General features: G+C 34.9%; 1 protein-coding gene across 3 annotated transcripts in view; it reads right to left on the bottom strand.

Moving 5' to 3' along the window:
- Window positions 1-3,682: 3,682 nt before the first annotated feature.
- Window positions 3,683-19,336, bottom strand: part of ITPRID2 (ITPR interacting domain containing 2) — a 37,626-nt gene continuing 21,972 nt past the window's right edge. For all 3 annotated transcript variants that reach the window (XM_081262462.1, XM_081262463.1, XM_081262464.1), the window contains 8 exons: window positions 17,851-19,011; window positions 15,926-16,003; window positions 15,719-15,846; window positions 15,161-15,311; window positions 13,788-13,853; window positions 12,675-13,139; window positions 5,621-5,738; window positions 3,683-4,836 (listed from right to left, as the gene is read on the bottom strand). In XM_081262462.1, the coding sequence (XP_081118588.1) occupies window positions 5,634-5,738; window positions 12,675-13,139; window positions 13,788-13,853; window positions 15,161-15,311; window positions 15,719-15,846; window positions 15,926-16,003; window positions 17,851-19,011 (2,154 nt within the window). In that variant the 3' untranslated portion in view covers window positions 3,683-4,836; window positions 5,621-5,633. The remainder of the gene's footprint in view (window positions 4,837-5,620; window positions 5,739-12,674; window positions 13,140-13,787; window positions 13,854-15,160; window positions 15,312-15,718; window positions 15,847-15,925; window positions 16,004-17,850; window positions 19,012-19,336) is intronic.

The raw sequence follows: 19,336 nt of genomic DNA, 5'->3' as shown, positions 1-19,336 counted from the left end.
ATAAACCTTTCGTTATACCTCCCTACCTGCTGTTCTCCCCAGCCTCTGCTGGCTACCATACTACTATCAATTTCTATGAGGTCAACTTTATTTATATTCTACATATGAAGGAGACAATGAGAACTTGTGTGAAGTTCTTCTGCTAGTCATCTTCAGAAATCAGCAGAATCAATTAGAAGCCCCTTAATTTTTAAGGGAATAATATGAAGTATCACACTAGCAACCCCCAAAATAGGTAGGTGTGGATGAAGCAATTGCTGTATATGGGAGATTCTTCTCCTGTTGTACCAGAATATTTTGGGGAGGCCTAAATGTTCCTTGTTTGAATAAGAAACCAGGAAGTTGGCAGCCGCCACCACTTCTCGAAAGTGCCTCTTCTTTTCCTTGCCTGTAAATGATGTCAAGGTCATGAAATACTAATATTCACACTTCCTGATTCTTAGACTCTAGAATTTATAAGTCATGGCTAAGCATGTGTTATTCCCTTAGCAATCTTCCCACCAGAACTGTGCATTCTTTCCTCTTTTCTCTAGCAAGATATTCCCTGTTCCGTAGTTACTGCCTTAAAATATCGCAGTCTGAATAATTTGCAATATCTAGCAATTGAATGTTTATTCAACTTTAGACTGTATGACTTTCAGAATTATATCAAGTTAAAAATTACTTGGTTATTACACATCAACTAGAATTCTAATATTTTTAAAGGCAGAACCTCTCAATATTAATTGTAATGTGCTCTGGATAGAATTATTTGTAATATTTCTAGGTTGATAATAAACCAATCATTTAACTTGGAGTTCATCATAAGTATAAAGTGACTACATTTGTTAGTTTTTCTCCACTTTTAATGCATATCCTACCAGATCAAAACATTTCAAGCAGCAATCTTTTCTATAGATTTTATTGCAAAAGAATATTTTTCTAAATATAACATTATGAAGTATTATATATAAAAAATGATATCCTATGCATATGTGCTTGTTCACACATGCACATGACACTGTTTCCTCCTTTATTTCCCTTGTTATTAACTGAAAAGCATAAAGTATTTTTAAGAAATGTATTTTCAGTCACCTTTGCTTAAATGCAGCTAATCCATTAATTACCAAGAAATGTAAATGAATTCTTAAACTGAGAATTATAAGCTATTTCATTCATTTCTCTTTTTCATTATGGGCATTACAAGCAGAATGGATCAAAGAAAGGCTTCTAGGGAATTGATATCTAATCTGAAAATGACAGGGTATGTCTTATAAAGTTGTGATGTTATTTGCATTCTGCTTTTAGCTTATTAAACAAAAATGGAAAAAATAATAATCACAAATTATACTAAAATAATCGCTATTGTGAACTGTGAAAGACTTGATGCATGCTAGTAAAATTAATGTTAGCAAGTGGTAAAAAGGTCATAAACATTAACTTTGTTATTCCTTTTACTTAACCGTTTTTCATTCAATCTTGGTTGACTAAATTGAATTGTGATATTTCAGAATAGACAAATAAAAATGTGGAATGCTCAATGTTTGTCATTAAGATGACTTTCTGATCCAAAAACTAGAAAGGGACCAGCTCTTGCCTACACTGTAACCCTACTAAGAGTCAGCCACGGTGGATTTGAATTAGTAAATTTAAATGAGGATGTTTGCAGAGGGCAAGACAGCTGACAGTACTAGAAGAGAACAGGGGATGGGAAACAGCAAATGTCCATCTCCAGACTTTTTACCCATGGTCAAGTCCAGAGAGATGGGGCTGAAAGCAGAAATGATCAAAATGGCACAAGGGATTCATGGGGGAAAGCTGGGCTCTGAACCATCTTGCTTTCCACTGAGGCAGTAAGTAGTAATAGAAGAAAGGAAGGGCTCTCTTTTCTTCACACGACATGTGTCATCATCACTTCAGCAGAGGATCTGGTGGAAGAGCAGGAAAGCAAGAGAACACTTATAATCACCTACAAGGACTGTTGTGAAGCCATGTGAATAACTTTTGGGGGGGCCTTCAGTATTCTTGGATGAGATTTAGAAGGGCATGCCTAAGCATGTGATGGAAAAAGAGAAGTCTCATCATCAGTGCAATCCTATTTGTCTTCAGATGCTGATGAGGATTGAATGAAGATATTGTCTTCGAATGCCTATAGCCTGCATATATTCATCAGTTATCATAAAATGTTCTGATCAAACAAATCAATCCATTCACAACTGAGATTTAACTGATGTCTGTTGAGCCTATCAAAGCAGTTTCTGCCCAGGGGCAGGGTTGTGATAGATGTTTGTGAATCTACTCATCAAATAATACTGGGTTTACAATACATCAAGAGATTTTCTACTTTGGGACTGTAGAAATAATAAAAGGAATTCTTTGAGATGTACCAAAACTGTGAATCATTTGTACTTGGATTTACTGAACAATCATCTCAAGAACACAAATAACAAATAGCAGTGCTTGACATGGGTGTAATTATTTTAAATCACTAATCCTTTCCCAAAAGGTATGATACAATATGTACTTCAAGTCTGAAAACCAGCCCATTGTCAATGGTGTTACCATTCACAGTGACTCCAAATTTCAAAATCGCTATGTAGAGACTTTCTTCTATGCCTTTTTTGTGCATGCTGTTAGGACAATATTCACAGGTTATGGAAAACTTACCTCTATAGAAACATTTCTTTCATCATGGGCGTAGTCACTCACACTCAATTTATGCATTATGTACAACCTTTGCTTTTTTTATTTTTTAAGTTGTCAATATACCTTTATTTATTTATTACGTGGTGCTGAGGACTGAATCCAGCGCCCCATATATGCTAGACAAGCACTCTACCACTGAGCCATAACCTCAGCCTTAATTTTTTTTTTTCACTGTTTAAATCCTACACTTTCTTTAAAACTTTACCCAACCCACAGCTCCTTGGTAGACTTCTCTGATCACCCCAGGCTATTCTCTCTCAAATTCCTTCTTAAAGTTTGATAATCCTAAATTTATCCATAAATTAATAGTTGCTTTGTTTTTTAGATCCTTTTTTATTCTTCATTCTACATAGCATGGTGGCTTGATGTAACAGCTTTCAAATGATTATTAAGTCTAGAAAGCTTTAAAACGAGAAGAGGGAAGATGAAACTTAATATGTTGAGGCTCCTTTTGTGTGTATACTATGAACATGATTTTGCCCACTAGTTCAGCCTACTATTACAACTGTTACATTTTATGGTGATCAAGTTCTTGGAATCTTGAACTGTTATAAAAGAATTAAAAGTGGTTAAAAAACTGGATAGTTAAAATCATTGAAGCCTGTATTATGATTACTAGGGGATGCTTGGTTTTTATGTTTACCACTGCAGTTAGGATCAACTGGTTAAACTGTTGAATAATCTTACCAAAGAACAAAAGAACACTCTCATATCTGTTCTTTAAAATTTAGTAGTACATTTTAAATAAAGTTTTATTTGGCTTTGGATGAGAATCATTATAACCATAGAACTAGATGAGCCCAGAGGCCTCGGTATATTCCTCTCCACGGTAGTCCAGACTCAGCTGCATCTGTGGAAAGCATCACAGAAGCCACTCCAGGAAGAGAACAGCAACCTACTGGAGTCTATGCTGCAATTCTGCTGGAATTTATTTGTTACTCATTGAATCTAATCCAAATTATTCATGTTGCAATACAAGAAATCATTAACATTTTAGTCAAAATAAATATTTTATTGTTTTAATATAGGTTTTTTAGAAATCAACCTTTGTGTGGTATTTCAAACATTATAAACCTTTTATATATTCTTTCAAAGAACACTGTTAACATCTCAACCACTTTCAATTAAAATTTCACACACAAAGAAATGTAAGAGGAGTTGAAAATTATAAATGCTGAAAGAATAATTCCAACGACATTTGGTTGTTACTTTTCACATTTATTTAAAACCAAATAGGAGACCATTTTCCTTTTTCTTTCATATAAACAAAGTTTTGACTGGTTAAAACCAAATTAAAATCATTTATATATGAGGAGAACAACTCTAAATTACTTCCATTTTGAAAAAACAAAAAACCAGCTTATTCATTTCTATCCATTCAAGTCAAAGGCCCCATTAGTTTGACAATACTCTACTATGTAGTCTAAAAGACAAAAGAAGAAACATCTCCTTATAAGAAGAAGTCTGGACAACACAAAAAGTACATAGTGTTTATTAACATAAGGCACATTTCCAAAAGAAAAATACTACGTAAGCTGTAATAAAATTACATTTGTTTGGGGTAAAGCAATGAGGCTTACGGTGTAAGAACATTGAGTAGTTGTAGGTAACCTCATATAATTCTAATCTACTGCTATTAGTAGCCTCCTCAAGAATAAGAGCAATTTTTACAACAGAACAGTTTGTCTTCTTGAAAGTGACACTAATTAACAGCAGTGGAGGGAAAATCATTGGTTGCTTCAAGCTCTCAAAAAATGAATCAGTTATTGCACAGTAAATACCTCATAGAGGTCAGTGTTGTAAGAAGCTAGTCTGAAGAAATATGTTATTTATAAATTGGTTATGTCTGGAAGTCTTCAAGTTTTATAATTAATTCTACATATGGAATCAATTGGAAAAATATCGACATACAAATAAATATTAGGCTTTCCCAAATTGCTACAGTTTTGAGAGATTAGAAAAGAAATGATCAGCAAAGTGCCTAGTTTCTATGTATGTTTTTTGAAAGATATGCATAGGGGAGATACACACTGTACACTGTATACAGTAGCCTCGCTCAGCAGACAGTATCTTCTGAAGTACAGATTACACCTCCACCAGTGTATATCATCGATAATTCCAATAGTCACAACTAACAGGATCCATGCCCACCTTAAAAGAGAAAGAGACATCAACATTAAATACTCTTCAAACACTATTGCTAAGGGAGTCTTTAAAAGGTAGATACAAATTTTATCCAAATATATATCATGATCATCCTGGGGTCACAGGATGCACATCTTTTGGAAAGTTAATTCTTTTATCTAGATTTTTAAAAAATCTAGATTCTATTAGTTTTTTATGACATGATTTAAAATATTTCTTTCATTTTCCACAGCTAAAATTACATATTACAGTTTTCAAATTTTATTTTGTTTCTCATCTAATTTTTCATATCTACAAAAAGTATTATCCTACTGAAGTGAAGCATATTATTCCTTTTTGCATTTACCAAGTATTATTATTAACAATACAAATTATGATTAGATATGAATTATTAGAAATGGATCCATCGGATATGTTCCTTTAAAAGATAAACAAATGGAAAGATACTAGGAATTTGTGATTAATTCTCAAAATCTTGTTCTAAAAACTGCATCTGAAACACCAATATAATGTCAGCAAAATAAGACTCAGATCTAAAGACCCAATTCCAGGATTTAATTAATTACAGTGAAATTTAAATTTTAAAACACAATATAGGTAATTCTGTGGAGATTAACATTTGACTTGCTTACACTTCAAATGGAGTTTATAAGATTCTCAAACTGTAATTATAAAAGTTGCAAAAATAAAATTTTAACTAGAGAAAGAAAATTATGTGCTAAGAAAACAAAAAAATTAAAAACTATGTTAACTTATATTTGGCTAAACAAAGAAATTTAGAAAAACTTACCTAAAAATTCCACTTAATTACTATCTTGCTTAGGATTAGATGATTTACTTGAAGATACTGCTGCCAAAAGTCCACTTACAATTTCCCTTCTGATTTCCCCAACAATTGACTCTTTAATCTATAATGGAAATGGGAAAAATTAGCATTTGACAATATAATCCAGTTTACCAGTTTTCAGAAAAATAAAAATAGCAATAAATTCTTGCTATTAGCTAAACCACAGGGAAAACTGCAACCTTAATGGGAACCTCCACATAACAGCAAAGAGGCAGTGGAAATTTCAAGCCACCTATCCTCGAACCCAGATCAGCCTCTGAGGCCTAATTACTCTATCAGCTAACTACATTATGAAATGTCACAATTCTTAAATTTAGAACATCAGAAAATGTTATTTCACTGACTAAATAATTTACTTCACAACACAAAGTAACTTGGAAGGACTAATGAAATGTTACATTTACTTTGATGCTTTCTATTAAGGTCTGCCTCTGTAAGGTAGTTACCACGATGCCCTAAGAAAATCCACTATTAGCAAAATGACACAGGCATATTTGCTTACTTATATCACTGAAAGCAAAATATGTAGATAGATAGCAAATACATTGCTCTAACCTTACATGCACATTTTAAATGGAAAGAGGAAATTATCATTTAGTAATGTATTTTAAAACACAAAGAACAACCTCAAAATAACCTTAAACTCTAATAAAATATTTTCTTTTTCTTTAGTGGTATTGTACGTGTGCTGTTAGTCTGTTACTTCAGGTAAGGGTATAAATCTCATTTTATTGTTGAAAAAGGCAAGCAGACCTGGGTCAATGGTAATTCCATGCTGATTTTCTTCTCCAGATGTCTAAGTACTGCATATGCCCATCCCCTTCCATTCTCTCTAATGATACAGCACTGTCTCCAAATAGCCCTCTGTGAAGGCTTTAAATGTGTATTTCCTGAAGTAAACTGATAATGCCTTCCCAAATTAGCACTTGAGACACTCTTAACTAGCTTTTAAAAATTCTACATTTCCACAGTTTCCTGTCAGCCTGATCTACTTCCTAAAACGTTCCTAAGTACGTCTTAAACATATTCCCACTGAAGTCTTTCCAAAAATGTTTCTGTATTAATCTGTCAGGCAAAATTGGTATACAATACATAGACCTAGGCATAGTTATTCATAGAAACAAAAATGTTCCTTTTGTACCAACCATCTGCACTGGCATGTACTTAAATAAATATAAGCTTTTCATTTTCTAAAATATTTCTAAATTTTAAATAGCACCAAAAGTTTTTCAAGTTCATAGCATTTCAGATTCGTTTTCTAAATGAATGTGTTTTAGATACAAACATGAAACCAGAATCGCTTAGCTACAGTATGTAAGCACGAATACAATATGTGTACACAGAGCAACTGCAAATCTACATTTATAAGACAGTGAGTATAAAGTTTTTCCAGTTCAGTTGCCAATGCAATATGGAAATTTTATTGTCTCCTTGTTCTTCATCATTCAAAAACCAAACTACTCAAAAAGTATTCTTTACCAAACAACATCTGCCAAGCATTTGGGGGGAATTCAGACAATAGTTTTGAAAAGCATAGAAGAATCTCTAAAAGCAAGGCTTGGTGTTATATGCTTGTAGTCCCAGCTACTTGAGAGCTGAGGCAGGAGGGTCACTTGAATAGCAAGGGCTACAGCTAGCTAGCTCTCCTATCAAGAACGTTATCTAGATGGATACAATACGAATATTAGCTCATAAAATGTTAAAGGATAAACAATTTCATTAACCCATTAACCACAAAAGAACAGAATAAATTTTGAAAATTTTTGAAACAAGTATGAGCTAGAAAAGGAAAAAAAGTTTAAAAATTCTCAGAGAATGACAGATCTTAAATAGCAAGTTTCAAAAAATTAAGAAAATTTCATAGAATCATGAAGATAAAAAACTTTGCATCAAGAGCATCTTGGATGAATTGGAGGTAGAACAGAAACTAAGTGACAAGCGAGTTCTTTCCAAAAGGAGAGGAAATATGAATGAAAGAATGAGATCAAGTTGAAAATATGGTTAGCTACTTCCCAGAGGGGATCAGGTCTAGCTTATCAATGTATTCATACATAAAAGTAATTGCTCAATAAACGTTTAAACAAACGAATGAATGAATGAGTGAGCAAAAGAGGGAGAAGAGATTAACATCAGCAACACATACTGACTCCAAGTGTGGAGTGTGGGGCAGCACATCTATTTAATATGCATCTACTCTGCACTACAGCCTCCTTATCAAGTGATCTCTAAGAAAGTTCCAACAGACACACATGGTGAGCTCTGCCTTACTAAAATACATGTTTAAAAACATGTCAGATGTACTGTAATAAAGATCCTAAAAGGCAGAAACCAAGCCTAGGAACTTCAATAAACACAGAACAACTTTCTAAACATGCAGCCATCTACCTTTACTCTTTCGAGTTCTGTTGAATTTGCTTCTGTGGCCACAGGTTTGTTCATCCTATCAAATCATCTTGTAATATACAAACTCATATATATTTTTAAAATAACTAAACATTTTCAGGCCACTGATAACATAAGTCATCAATAACTGGGGCAAATTCTAACACAGTGTACATTTTTCCTACTTTAATGTACACAATCTGGGCAGACAAGGAGTCCCTTTAATCTGATACAAGTTGAGTTACCAAATGAATGTATCAGATATTTGTCTGGAAGGGCTTTATTTCAGTGGTCTCCTTCCAAAGAAATTCTATTATATTAAAACAACAAAAGCATTCTTTTTAAAAACCTCACAGATGGTGCAATAATAGAAAAAAGCCCTGACAGATTACCATTGTTTTTATGCACCCATGAGTGCAATAAGAAAACTTCCCTGAAAGTGCCTGCCAACGCTTGATCCTCACCTGCAAGACTTAAAGATTAAACCTTGTCTTCCTGAATGGTATCTTTGTCAACAGGGTTAGGGGCTCAGAATTTACTGGAAAGACAGAATCTAATTTAGTTTTCTTGGTAGCAGATACAATGAGCTTTAAAAAAAAAAATAAAGGAATTCAGGACCAAGTGCATTTTAAGTAAAAAAGATCACCAATTGGAAATAAATGGAATGAAGACTAATCTGAATTAAATATTGTGTAAGCAAACTTTTAAGCAGAAAGCCACTGTAATGGAGCTAAAATAATATAAACAAATGATATTTTGAAAATTATCACCAGCATTGGATTAATTTATATGTTAATACATGCCCTTAAAGTACTTCAAATGCATCCGTCTTTTTAAGTACATCAGTATTCCTCTTATGCCCTGTTTGATCTATATATTTTGCTTGGTAAGTCCTTCCTTGCAGACAGCAAGAGTAAATGTTAAAGCCCAACTTCCTTCAAACTATGCCAAATTATGAACTCAGTAGTTTCTAATTAATGGACTTAACATTTCAAACATTTGCCTTGCGTGCCAGTTTGAATGTCTGCAAAGTATAAAATTTTTCATGTTTAATAGGAGATTCCTGTAAATGATTAAATAATTCTCCAGGATCAAGGCACCAAAATGGCAACAAAGGACTTTTTTCATGATATTCTATTGGCCAAAAATATCAATATTCCTGTCTAAAGTTAAATTACTTACAGTATATATTAGGTCACTACAACTTTAAAAACAAGGACTAAAGTGTACATGTTTAAAATTTGTGCCAAATGAGAAACATAATGTCAAGTTTTCAAGAAAATTTTCAAAGTTAAAGGGCACAAAAATACCACATTGCTTGCAAATCAAAACTACTCTAAGATTTCATCTCACTCCAGTCAGAATGGCAATTATCAAGAATACTAGCAACGACAAGTGTTGGTGATGATGTGGGAAAAGAGCACACTCACTGCTGGTGGACTGCAAATTGGTGCAACAGCTCTAGAAAGCAGTATGGAGATTCCTTAGAAAACTTGGAAAGGAAGCAGCATTTAACCCAGCTATCCCAGTCCCTTTTCTATACCCAAAGGACTTAAAATCATACTACAGTGACACAGCCACATCAGTGTATATAGCAGCTCAATTCACAATAAACAAACTGTGGAAGCAACCTAGATGCCCTTCAATAGATGAATGGATAAAGAAACAGTGGTATATATACACAATGGAATATTACTCAGCATTAAAAGAGAATAAAATCATGGCATTTTCAGGTCAATGGATGGAGTTAGATAATATAATGTTAAGTGAAGTAAGTCAATCCCCAAAAACCAAAGGCTGAATGTTTTCTCTGATATGTGGATGCTGATCCATAATGGAGTGGTGTCAGGGGGCAAGGGAAGAACGGATTGGGAAGCAGGGAAGGAGAGGAAGAGAGGGAGTACGTGGGTGGGAAGGATGATGAAATGAGATGGTAATAATTATCCTATGTACATGTATGACTGCACAAATGGTGTGGCTCTGCATCATGTACAACCAGAGAACTTAAAAGTTGTGTTCCATTTGTGTACAATGAGTTGAAATGCATTCTGCTGTTATGTGTAACTAATTGGAACAAATTAAAAAATCACATTTCTTTAAAAAAAGTTACTTAAAACCTAGTTCCTTGGTTAGCAAATATAGTATGAGAAAGTTTTACTAACCAAAGGCACATCTGACTGAATAGGTTGAACAGACAGTTTACTAAATGTTAACCAGCAACAATCAACTTTCAAAAATAATTACTTTTATAGGACAAATAAATTCACAGAATTAACACTTTCAAAAGTTTTTGGCTGGTAGCTTCATGTAATGAAAATAAATGAAGAACATGCTGTGCTCTGCTATGATACTTATTTTGAAAAAGTAAATTTGTTTCAACATGGTTGAAATATTAGGAAACAACTTGTGTATAATGCAAATTACATATTTACTTATGTGTACTTTCACCAACAACACTACATATACACAATTAACAGCATTCAGCTGAACCTAGAAACACAGCACAAAAATGCACATAATTTAAACACTGTCCAGAAATCTCAGTTGTCTGTGTATGAGCCATATCTATCCATACTGGGCATCAAAGCTTTCTGTCAGATTTCAGGTCCCTCTCCTTCCACCCCTTCACAACAACTCACAAACTGCAATCCTTCCAAAGCCCAATTCTACAAGCACACCTCAAGGTTTTCTCAAGGTTAAGTACGATATTTGTTGTAGCATTTTTGTATTTCTCAACCATTTAAAATGTATACAACTATGCTACTATTTTGATTCAGTTTCTATTTTTTGTCTTTTTAAATATCCCTGATGAAGTTTTGCATGTTATGCCTCTAAATCCTATTTCTTGCATAAGTCCTATGGTTTTTGATTGCATGCGTTTACACAGCAGAAATTTTCAGGATCGCATATATTATCTGTGTACATAGCAGAACTGATGGTATTTATATTTAAATAGTTTCTCAAGATACTATCATACAGCTGCAAATGATGGCACTTAAGATATATAAAATAATCTTTGGGCCGAAAGGATCAATGGCCCATTTGAGGAAACATTCTGGTCTTTTGCCACCATTCTTGATCTATAACCACTAGAAATATGTTCTTTGCTAAAAATTAATTTTAAAATATGCTAGATTCATATTGCTAATTATATTGATGATACAGTTTTTAAAAAGTGGGAGCCAGTGACTAATTTCTCTGACCTCATTTTGACCTTTCCCATTCCTAAATTCCTAGTTCTTCAATACCTTATAAAGATTGAGAATCTGTATGCTTGGGACCAGAAATATTTCAAATTTTGGAGTTTTGCTAATTTTCTGAAATGGTTGCACAGACTTTAAAAGTTGAGCATCTCTGATCTTAAAACTCATGATCCAAAATAGATTGAAACTTGAAACTTTTTGATGACCTTGCAAAATGCTTTTCTGTGCAATTTTTCCATCATCTCTTGAGTTAGTCTTGTTTACCAATTCCTACCAGAATTTTAAGTGTATGCTCTTCATAACTTAATTGTATTTTTCTTTTATCCCTCTTTACAGAGCAGATTCTCAGACACTCATCAAAAAAATTTTAATTGTTGTTGTTGTTGGGATCAAACCAAAGGTCTCACACAAGCTAAGTATGTGCTTAATCACTGAGTTACCTCCCCAGTCCCTAAAGTGATTTTTTAAAAAAATGTATAGGTATTCTTTTTCACTAACAGACATAATGAAAAAAAAAATATTTTCTTGAACGGGGTCTTAGTGCCTTGGCTGGAAAAAACTACATACAGGTAATATGGTTCTGCCTTATTACTCTTAAGAGTTCTTAAGACAAGAAAATAGAACAGAAGGCAAAATATTTTCAGCCTGTGTAATTTTATCCTGTGTAAGCTACTAGGTTTTACAACAAAAAGGACAGTGTGATTTAAGGAGAAAAGGGGGGTAGGATCCATCATAAAAGTACACCTATGGGGCTCACCCTTTTTAAATAAGATATATTATTCCTTCTTATTAACATTCAATGCTAAAAAGTTATTATGCAAATTTTCTCAACTAATCTGTCACCACTGACTACAACCTTTGTAATTTTTTGCAGGCCCTTTGGTAACCTAGAATTCTTGTTAATGCTTCAGATTCTCATGCTGTTATTATTCAAGGTAAATCTTCTTTTTGTATTGATTTCAATTTTTGAACAACTTCAAATTTCCACACTTCTTCACCCACCAAGTATATCAAATTCTTTATACTTCTTAAAACCACAACATCATTTTCTTACATCAGTTAAAATAATAAATGATAGCCTTTAATCCTGAAAAAGACCAAAATTGCAATCCTTAGTGCTCCAGATATGGAAGAGTCAAGAGGGACAGACTCTGTAATGTGTTTATGTGCTTCAAACTCTACAAACATGTTTTCACCACACTGAATATAGAGAACTGCAATTATTTCACATTGAAGTATGAAGTTTGCAGAAATGCTATTATGAACATATTTTAATAGATATGAATTAGATCATTGGGAAAGGTTAATTTAAAAGCTCTCTGAAAATTACTGAATACTATGAATAAAAAGAATATCTTATAAATAATGCATAACATTCATCTCCATATAAATGAAGCGCAGATTTTACCCACCTCCCGTATGACTTGCTGCAACTCGTTCTGCTCCACATTTCTATGCATTTCCTCTGAAGCTGGCATCGGGGGCAGTTTTTCAGGCCCTTCTATCACTTCAGACTTAGGTCTTACAACCCGTGAGCCTTCTTCAGCTGCTCCAACTTCTTCAAAACTCTCCAGCTCTGGAGGCGTCTGCACAGAGCCTGTTCTAGAAGGAGCAGTTGGTGTTAGAGCCACTGATGCTCGGAATACTTTCTTTCTTGCCACAAAATGGGCTTTGTGTTTTCCCCCCGAGTCACCCGAAGGCACTCCAGTTCTTCTGTTAGCATGAGAGGGACCAGAACACACAGAAGATGACTCTGATGTTGCATGGGAGAAAACTGATTCTGAGCTTTCTCCAGGAGGGATTTCATATCCCATTTCTCCAAGTCCAAGGCCCAATTCAGACTTCAAGTATGACTGTTCTCGCATCAGTTCAGTGACCTGGATCAGAAAAATTGTTATTTTTCTCTCTCAATATTAAGGTTGGTTATTGAAGTTCAATTCCTAACTTATGACTGTTGTCAAAAATCACGAACTTGTAAAGATATAATTATATTTCACCGATTTATGAACTAGTCAAACTGATTTACAAAGATCACAAGCTTAAATTCATGGCAAGCTCAAGCAATAAAATGGGCAACTAGAACATACAATGGGATGAAATTTTACTTGTAACCACACAGGTAAAGAAAAACAACATAGTTACTCATAATGCTTTGCATTCTAATAAAACAATTTGTCTAAAATATAATAAAAGTCAAATTTATTCAAAAAGCAGTCATCTTACAGATCTAAAGAACTGGTATCTAACTGGGAAAGCTTATTTCCCCTGGAGAATAAATATTTTTAATGGTGCATCATCTCCTTTAGGTCATACAGATAAGTCACTATTGCAATTAAGCTGGCTTTCTAGTGGATTAAGATGGCAATGGTCTTCAGAAGGAGAAAACTCACTTCCAATTAAATTTAACTAACTTATGAAATTCTATATTTAAAACAAACATACATTTCATCTGCCCTGGGAAACTGTGTGTTTATGAGACATAATGTCATTTCCCTTTCCCAATGACTTAAAAGGAGAGAACTTACTGGTTCCATTACATTCAGCGGAGAAGGACATGACAAGTTATCAGCACTTCTACTGCCACACATCCCCTGAAAAGATAACAATATAGACATGCATATGTATGTATAAACTTCTCAAATTGTGTTTTATAAAATATCAAAAAGTACCACTTTATGTCACAAAGGTCACCCTCAACTGTTATGGAGTCTTATGAAATGTTATTGTGATTGAAAATTGACATCACCAAGATGCACAGAAGTTGATTTTCTGCTCCTACCATCATACATTTCAAAGAATGATGGATCAAAATAATTAGAAAAAATACTCATTAATGATACATATTTCTGATTCTATGTTCTCTCTATATATGTATACACTCTTATTCTACTACTCAATGTATATGCATACATATGCGTATGTATGTACTTATTCTTTTTTTTTTTTTGACACAAGGTCTTGTTAGGTTGTCCAGATCCTTGAACTCATATTTCTCTTGCCTCAACTTCCCAAGTACCTGGGATTACAGGTAAGTGCCACCATGTTCCACTCATTCATTTATTTTTAACAAAAATCAAACACATTGTCAACGTAATAAAAAAGAATTCAAAACTTCGAAGAAACTTATTTTACAACTTCAAAGGTATTGGTAAAAATAAATTTGATGTTCAAGTTCAAATTTCATGGAAAGAAACATTAGAAATAATGAAAAGTGGCAAGGTGGCACAAAATAAAGACAAGTAGTGTTTCTTTTTATTATCTTGGTTGCACACACATTTTCTATCAAAACACCTCACTTGATCCCTTAAAAAACATAACTAAGGGTAAGGGACACTAGGTTTCTCTCAGTGGAAGGGTATGTGCTTAGAATGTGGAGGCCCTTGGTTCACTCTCCAACAGCACAAAAAAGAGAAAAAGAAAAAAATAATAATAAACATTAAAAATTTTAAAGAATGGAATAGAGTCCAAAATTAAGGAAAGACTTAACGCTAAACAATTATTTATTTAAATGCAAGAGAAGGGAGAAAAACTGAGTAAAATATATGTCAGTTCTTTGGAATTAATTATATGCAGTGATTCAAATTTAAATTAGTCATATTTTGATTCACCACAATTTTTTCTTCAACAAATCTAAACTTTTGCACTGCCCTTTATTTTTTGCTATTGTCAAAAATTACCATTAAGAATTTTAAATGTTATTTTTAAATAAACTAATAATATAAGAAAATTATTACAACTTATACATGAAACTGATGTGTAGAAAAGTTCCTTAAACATTCTGCATGATTCTAATGCCATTCAAGTAAACGGGTTAAAACGAAGGCATTTGTCCTAAATTTACATGGAACCTTATCAATAAAGCTAGTGAAAACTCCTGATAACCCCCTAGGCAGCGTACCACAAGTGCTGAGGAGCAGAAAGGAGAAGGCACCTGCACAGCCCGAAGCTGTTCATCCAGGCCCAGCAAGCGGTCCTCCAGCTGAAGCTCCAGGTCCTGAAGTTCCATTCGGACTGAATTTCTCAAACTCTGCAGTTGTTCAACTTCATACCTATCAGTATTGTGACAGGTATAAAGTTTGGAAAAGGTAGTTTGGAGGTTCCTATTTACAACCTTTTTAAAAAACTACTATAAGCTAACAGAAGGTACTCCATTCCAAGTTTTATAAATTCACATAACAACTATAAGAGGTGTAACCACTAGGACAATGGTTTTTGTTCCTCTATTTTCTCTCACAACTATCCTGCACACTGAGAAGCTGCTCACAACCAACCATCTTCCTTATACACTGAAGGTACAAAAGTTACCATTAATTATGTATGCCTAACTTTATCTATAGTGGTTCACAAAACAGTTACAGGGTATACAGCAGTAGAAATAAAGTCTCATTTAAAAAAAAATATAAGTTACAAATGCTCCTTTGAATGAAAAAATCTTTTTTAAAAAATGAACTTTTACCTTTCCTCCTCAGTCATGTGGTGATAAACCATGGTTTGCTGACGCAGCATTGCCAACTCTAAATCCATCATTTGTGTTCTAAACAAATTCAGGCTCCGCCTCATTGTTTGAAGCTCCTGAAAAGTATTCTAAAATGCAATACGACAAAATTACACTTCTAGATCATAAAAATTATTTTGTAACACAATGACTTAGGTGGGAACTTACTTCATAAAGAGGTAGAACAGATGATTTCTGAGTACTATATGGAGCAGCAGCAAAATCAGGTCCTCTCATCATAGGGTACTTCAAACAAACGAAAACAGGGTTAAAACCAATGCCAAAGTACCAACAAATTTTCTAAGGTAATAAGAAGGCAGAACTTAAGTCCTGTGTAATTTTTTTTTTGAGGCAAAACCAAACAAAATAAAACTCTTCATATTGTAAGCAAGAACAATAATAACAAAAAAAATCAGTCCCCAATGCTACCTAGTACTCTTAGCTACTCCAGGAATAAGTCAATATATTTGGAAGGCGAAAGAGGCAAAAGAGAAAATATAGCTCATATCTATTTTACAGGACTTCCTTCTTGCCTTGAGAAAGTAGAGAAGCAAAATTGAAAGTCGAAAAAGCAACTACAAATGTCATTATGGGATCACAGTAACTACTGACATGTCTGGAGGGAATAGCAAGTATCCATCAACTGTTAAACTTTTGAGCATCTGTTATATGAGACTATTTTAGGCAGTGGAGATAAAAGATACCCCATGCCCCAGCCTTCAAGTGTTCTTACACTATAAGAAAGAATAAAGAGAAGTTTAAATTTTTATTATAATCTTAGGATGGGTGTGCTACAATGGACACAAACAAAAATTCACAAATTCACATTAGGTTAAGTTTTGTTAACCATGGTTAACACCTGAGCTGAGCTTTAACAGTAAATGGGACTTGGTCATGCAAAGAAACCCAAGGGAAGAGCATTCAAGATTAAACAAACAAACAAACCACACACACACACACACACACACACACACACACATACAAACACAAACAAAAAACAAAACACAAAATGGCATGTGCAGATCCCTAAGAATGCACAACTACTGAGAGCCCTGCATGCAGGCCAATGTGGCAGGAGCACACACCTAAGCAAGGAGACTGGATAGAGTGTTTATCTAGTGGGGTGAGAGAGGGGTGGGGAGATTGATGCACTCCATCACTGAGGGGTCATCTAAGAGGAAGACCACACAGCTAGAGCAGACAAACTTGCACCTGGAAAGGTGTGCCACGGAGGTATATATAGGTGGACAGGTCCCTGGAAATCCCCAGCTTCACAATGATTACAACGAAAAGCTTAAACATCTCAATCATAGACAGAACCAGGTTTTGTAAAGAAGAAACACCCACATTCTGGTTAGAGTGCAAACCCAGGAGACAACTGTCATTGAGATAAAACCTATATTGCAAAGGTGTATCTTTTTACATCTTAAAATTACAACATTGATTTTACTTTTCAAGGGGCTTCCTGTCTAATACTATTTTCATGAAGATAAGAGATGCCATGCATTCTAAATTCACATTACCTGATTTTTGGGGGTTTTTTTGTTTATTCTCTTTTGGAGGAGTTCCAGTCTTTGAACCGAGTGGAAGTAGACTAATTCTGTGCCAGGAGAGCAGCATCAGGGATCAGTAGTGAAGGGAAAACTTAGAGAGCTATGAGCGGAACCAGCAGAAGACGGTGCCAACCGAACCAACATGAAGAAACTTAGAAAAGGAAGAGGTGGTCAAAACATCCAAATGGCAGAGAAAAGGAGAGAAAGGATTCTGACAGGGAAGACTTCTTAAATAACCGGGACAACTGAAAGTTTCTAGACCAAGAAAAAGACAACGGAAGAAAAGCTGAAAAAGGGAGGATATCTATAGAGCTAAATATCTCCTCTAGGAAAGGAAGGAGATTCTAAGCAGAGAAATTAACTTATTCAGGATTAGTTTCCACTTTTCCCATGAAACAGAAGGGAAGACTATAGGATGCAGTTGAAACGTGTGAAATTATACAGCTAAGGTACTTATATCTGATGGGTATTAGCTTCTCAGTGAATTAAGATATGCTCAGAGCAATAAAATATAAAATTCAGAAAACCTTTTTCTCCTACCTGTGAAAGATTCTGCAGTGAGTTTCTAATATCATGCAACACTCTTCGCAACTGCATTTCTATGGCAGAAGGAGGATTCACAGAGCATGCTCGGTAAGGGTAAGCAGCATGTCTGTGTGAGTAAGGACACCCAAAAGGGGAGGGGAAGGCACTGCAGGTGGCACCTGAGATGTTAGGAACACTGTGTGTGCTCAGAGTTCTCATGTGCTCACACAGGGGCCTTTCCTGCCACTCAGAGTGGACAGAGTGAAGGGAGCAGGTGGACTGAGATATCTGTGCAGGAGTCCTTCCATGATGGCATTCTTCCAAATGGGTCACCTCACTCTGGTTGGCTTCTTCTTTCTTCACAGATGATGGAGAGATGAAAATGGTGGATTTAACCAATGACTGATGGTCATGATCAGTCACCCCTTTTTCCACTTCCTGTTCCTCTTCAGGTGTATATTTATAGGTGAAGGAAGGTGGGCTGCATCTGGTTTCTTTCCCTGGAGACAAACGAACGTTGACAGAAGACACAACCCTCACTGGGCTCAATAAAGTTGTCGGTAAAGACTGAGACCTTCTTAGAGGATAGCCAGCTTTGGCAAGCAAGTACCTTTGTTTTAACAGATCTTTTGATTTTATCAGGCTACGCCCTACTCTTTGACCTGACAGAGTACACACCTTCATTCGAGCTCTTTGCAAAGCTGTATTAACTCTGTCCACAGAAGAAGGAGGCCCCATTGTACTTTCCGAGCTCAGATCAATGCATTTAGCTTCAATGGAAGCCAAGGATTTCAGAATATGATGTGTGGTGTACTGGGTAAATTCACATTCGCTGCTTTTATCCACATCACTTTCACCACTTGTTTCCCTCATCAGCTCTACTGTCTGTGCTGGAGACAAACCCTCTTCTATTTTGGTACTTTGAGTAACGTGATCCTCTGGACTACCGGTAGACTGCTTATTTCCTGTATTCTCAACAGTCCCACATTCAGCAACTGTTGCTGCCTTGGCTCTTCCTTCCTTCTGACAAGGGGTAAGAAATTCCTCCTCTGATTCATTGAAATAAGGTTGGTCTTGTGCTGTTGGTGTAACAAGGTCTTCACCAAATGATGTGACTGTTGTCTCACTGTCACAACTATCAGCACTACTCCCCATGGCTTGCAGGGACTCATGAACCTGTGAAAGGAAAACAGGTGGGAAGATGAAAAATAAAATTAAGAGGTATTACATACAAAATACCAAACAGAAACCATGCACCTATACTTCTATGGTCTTCCACCTTGGCTGTGCCCCTGGCCCTGCTCCAAAATATTTGTACTGCTGTTGATCAGCAACTGAAATCCCTTCCCCCCAACTCCCACTTTTTCACGATGATTATTTCAAATCTTCACTATTTTTCTTAAAGAATCTTTCCAACACCCTCCTTCTTTACTTCCAAAATAATACTGACTCACCAAAAAAACAATAGAAATTTCTTCACATTGTTCCCCAATACCACTGA

Source organism: Spermophilus citellus (assembly GCF_964194105.1).
Source record: "Spermophilus citellus genome assembly, chromosome: 11".
Classification (NCBI taxonomy): Eukaryota; Metazoa; Chordata; class Mammalia; order Rodentia; family Sciuridae; genus Spermophilus; species Spermophilus citellus.
The sequence above is the reverse complement of the archived record's forward strand: the minus strand, read 5'-3'. Positions and strand labels throughout refer to the sequence as shown.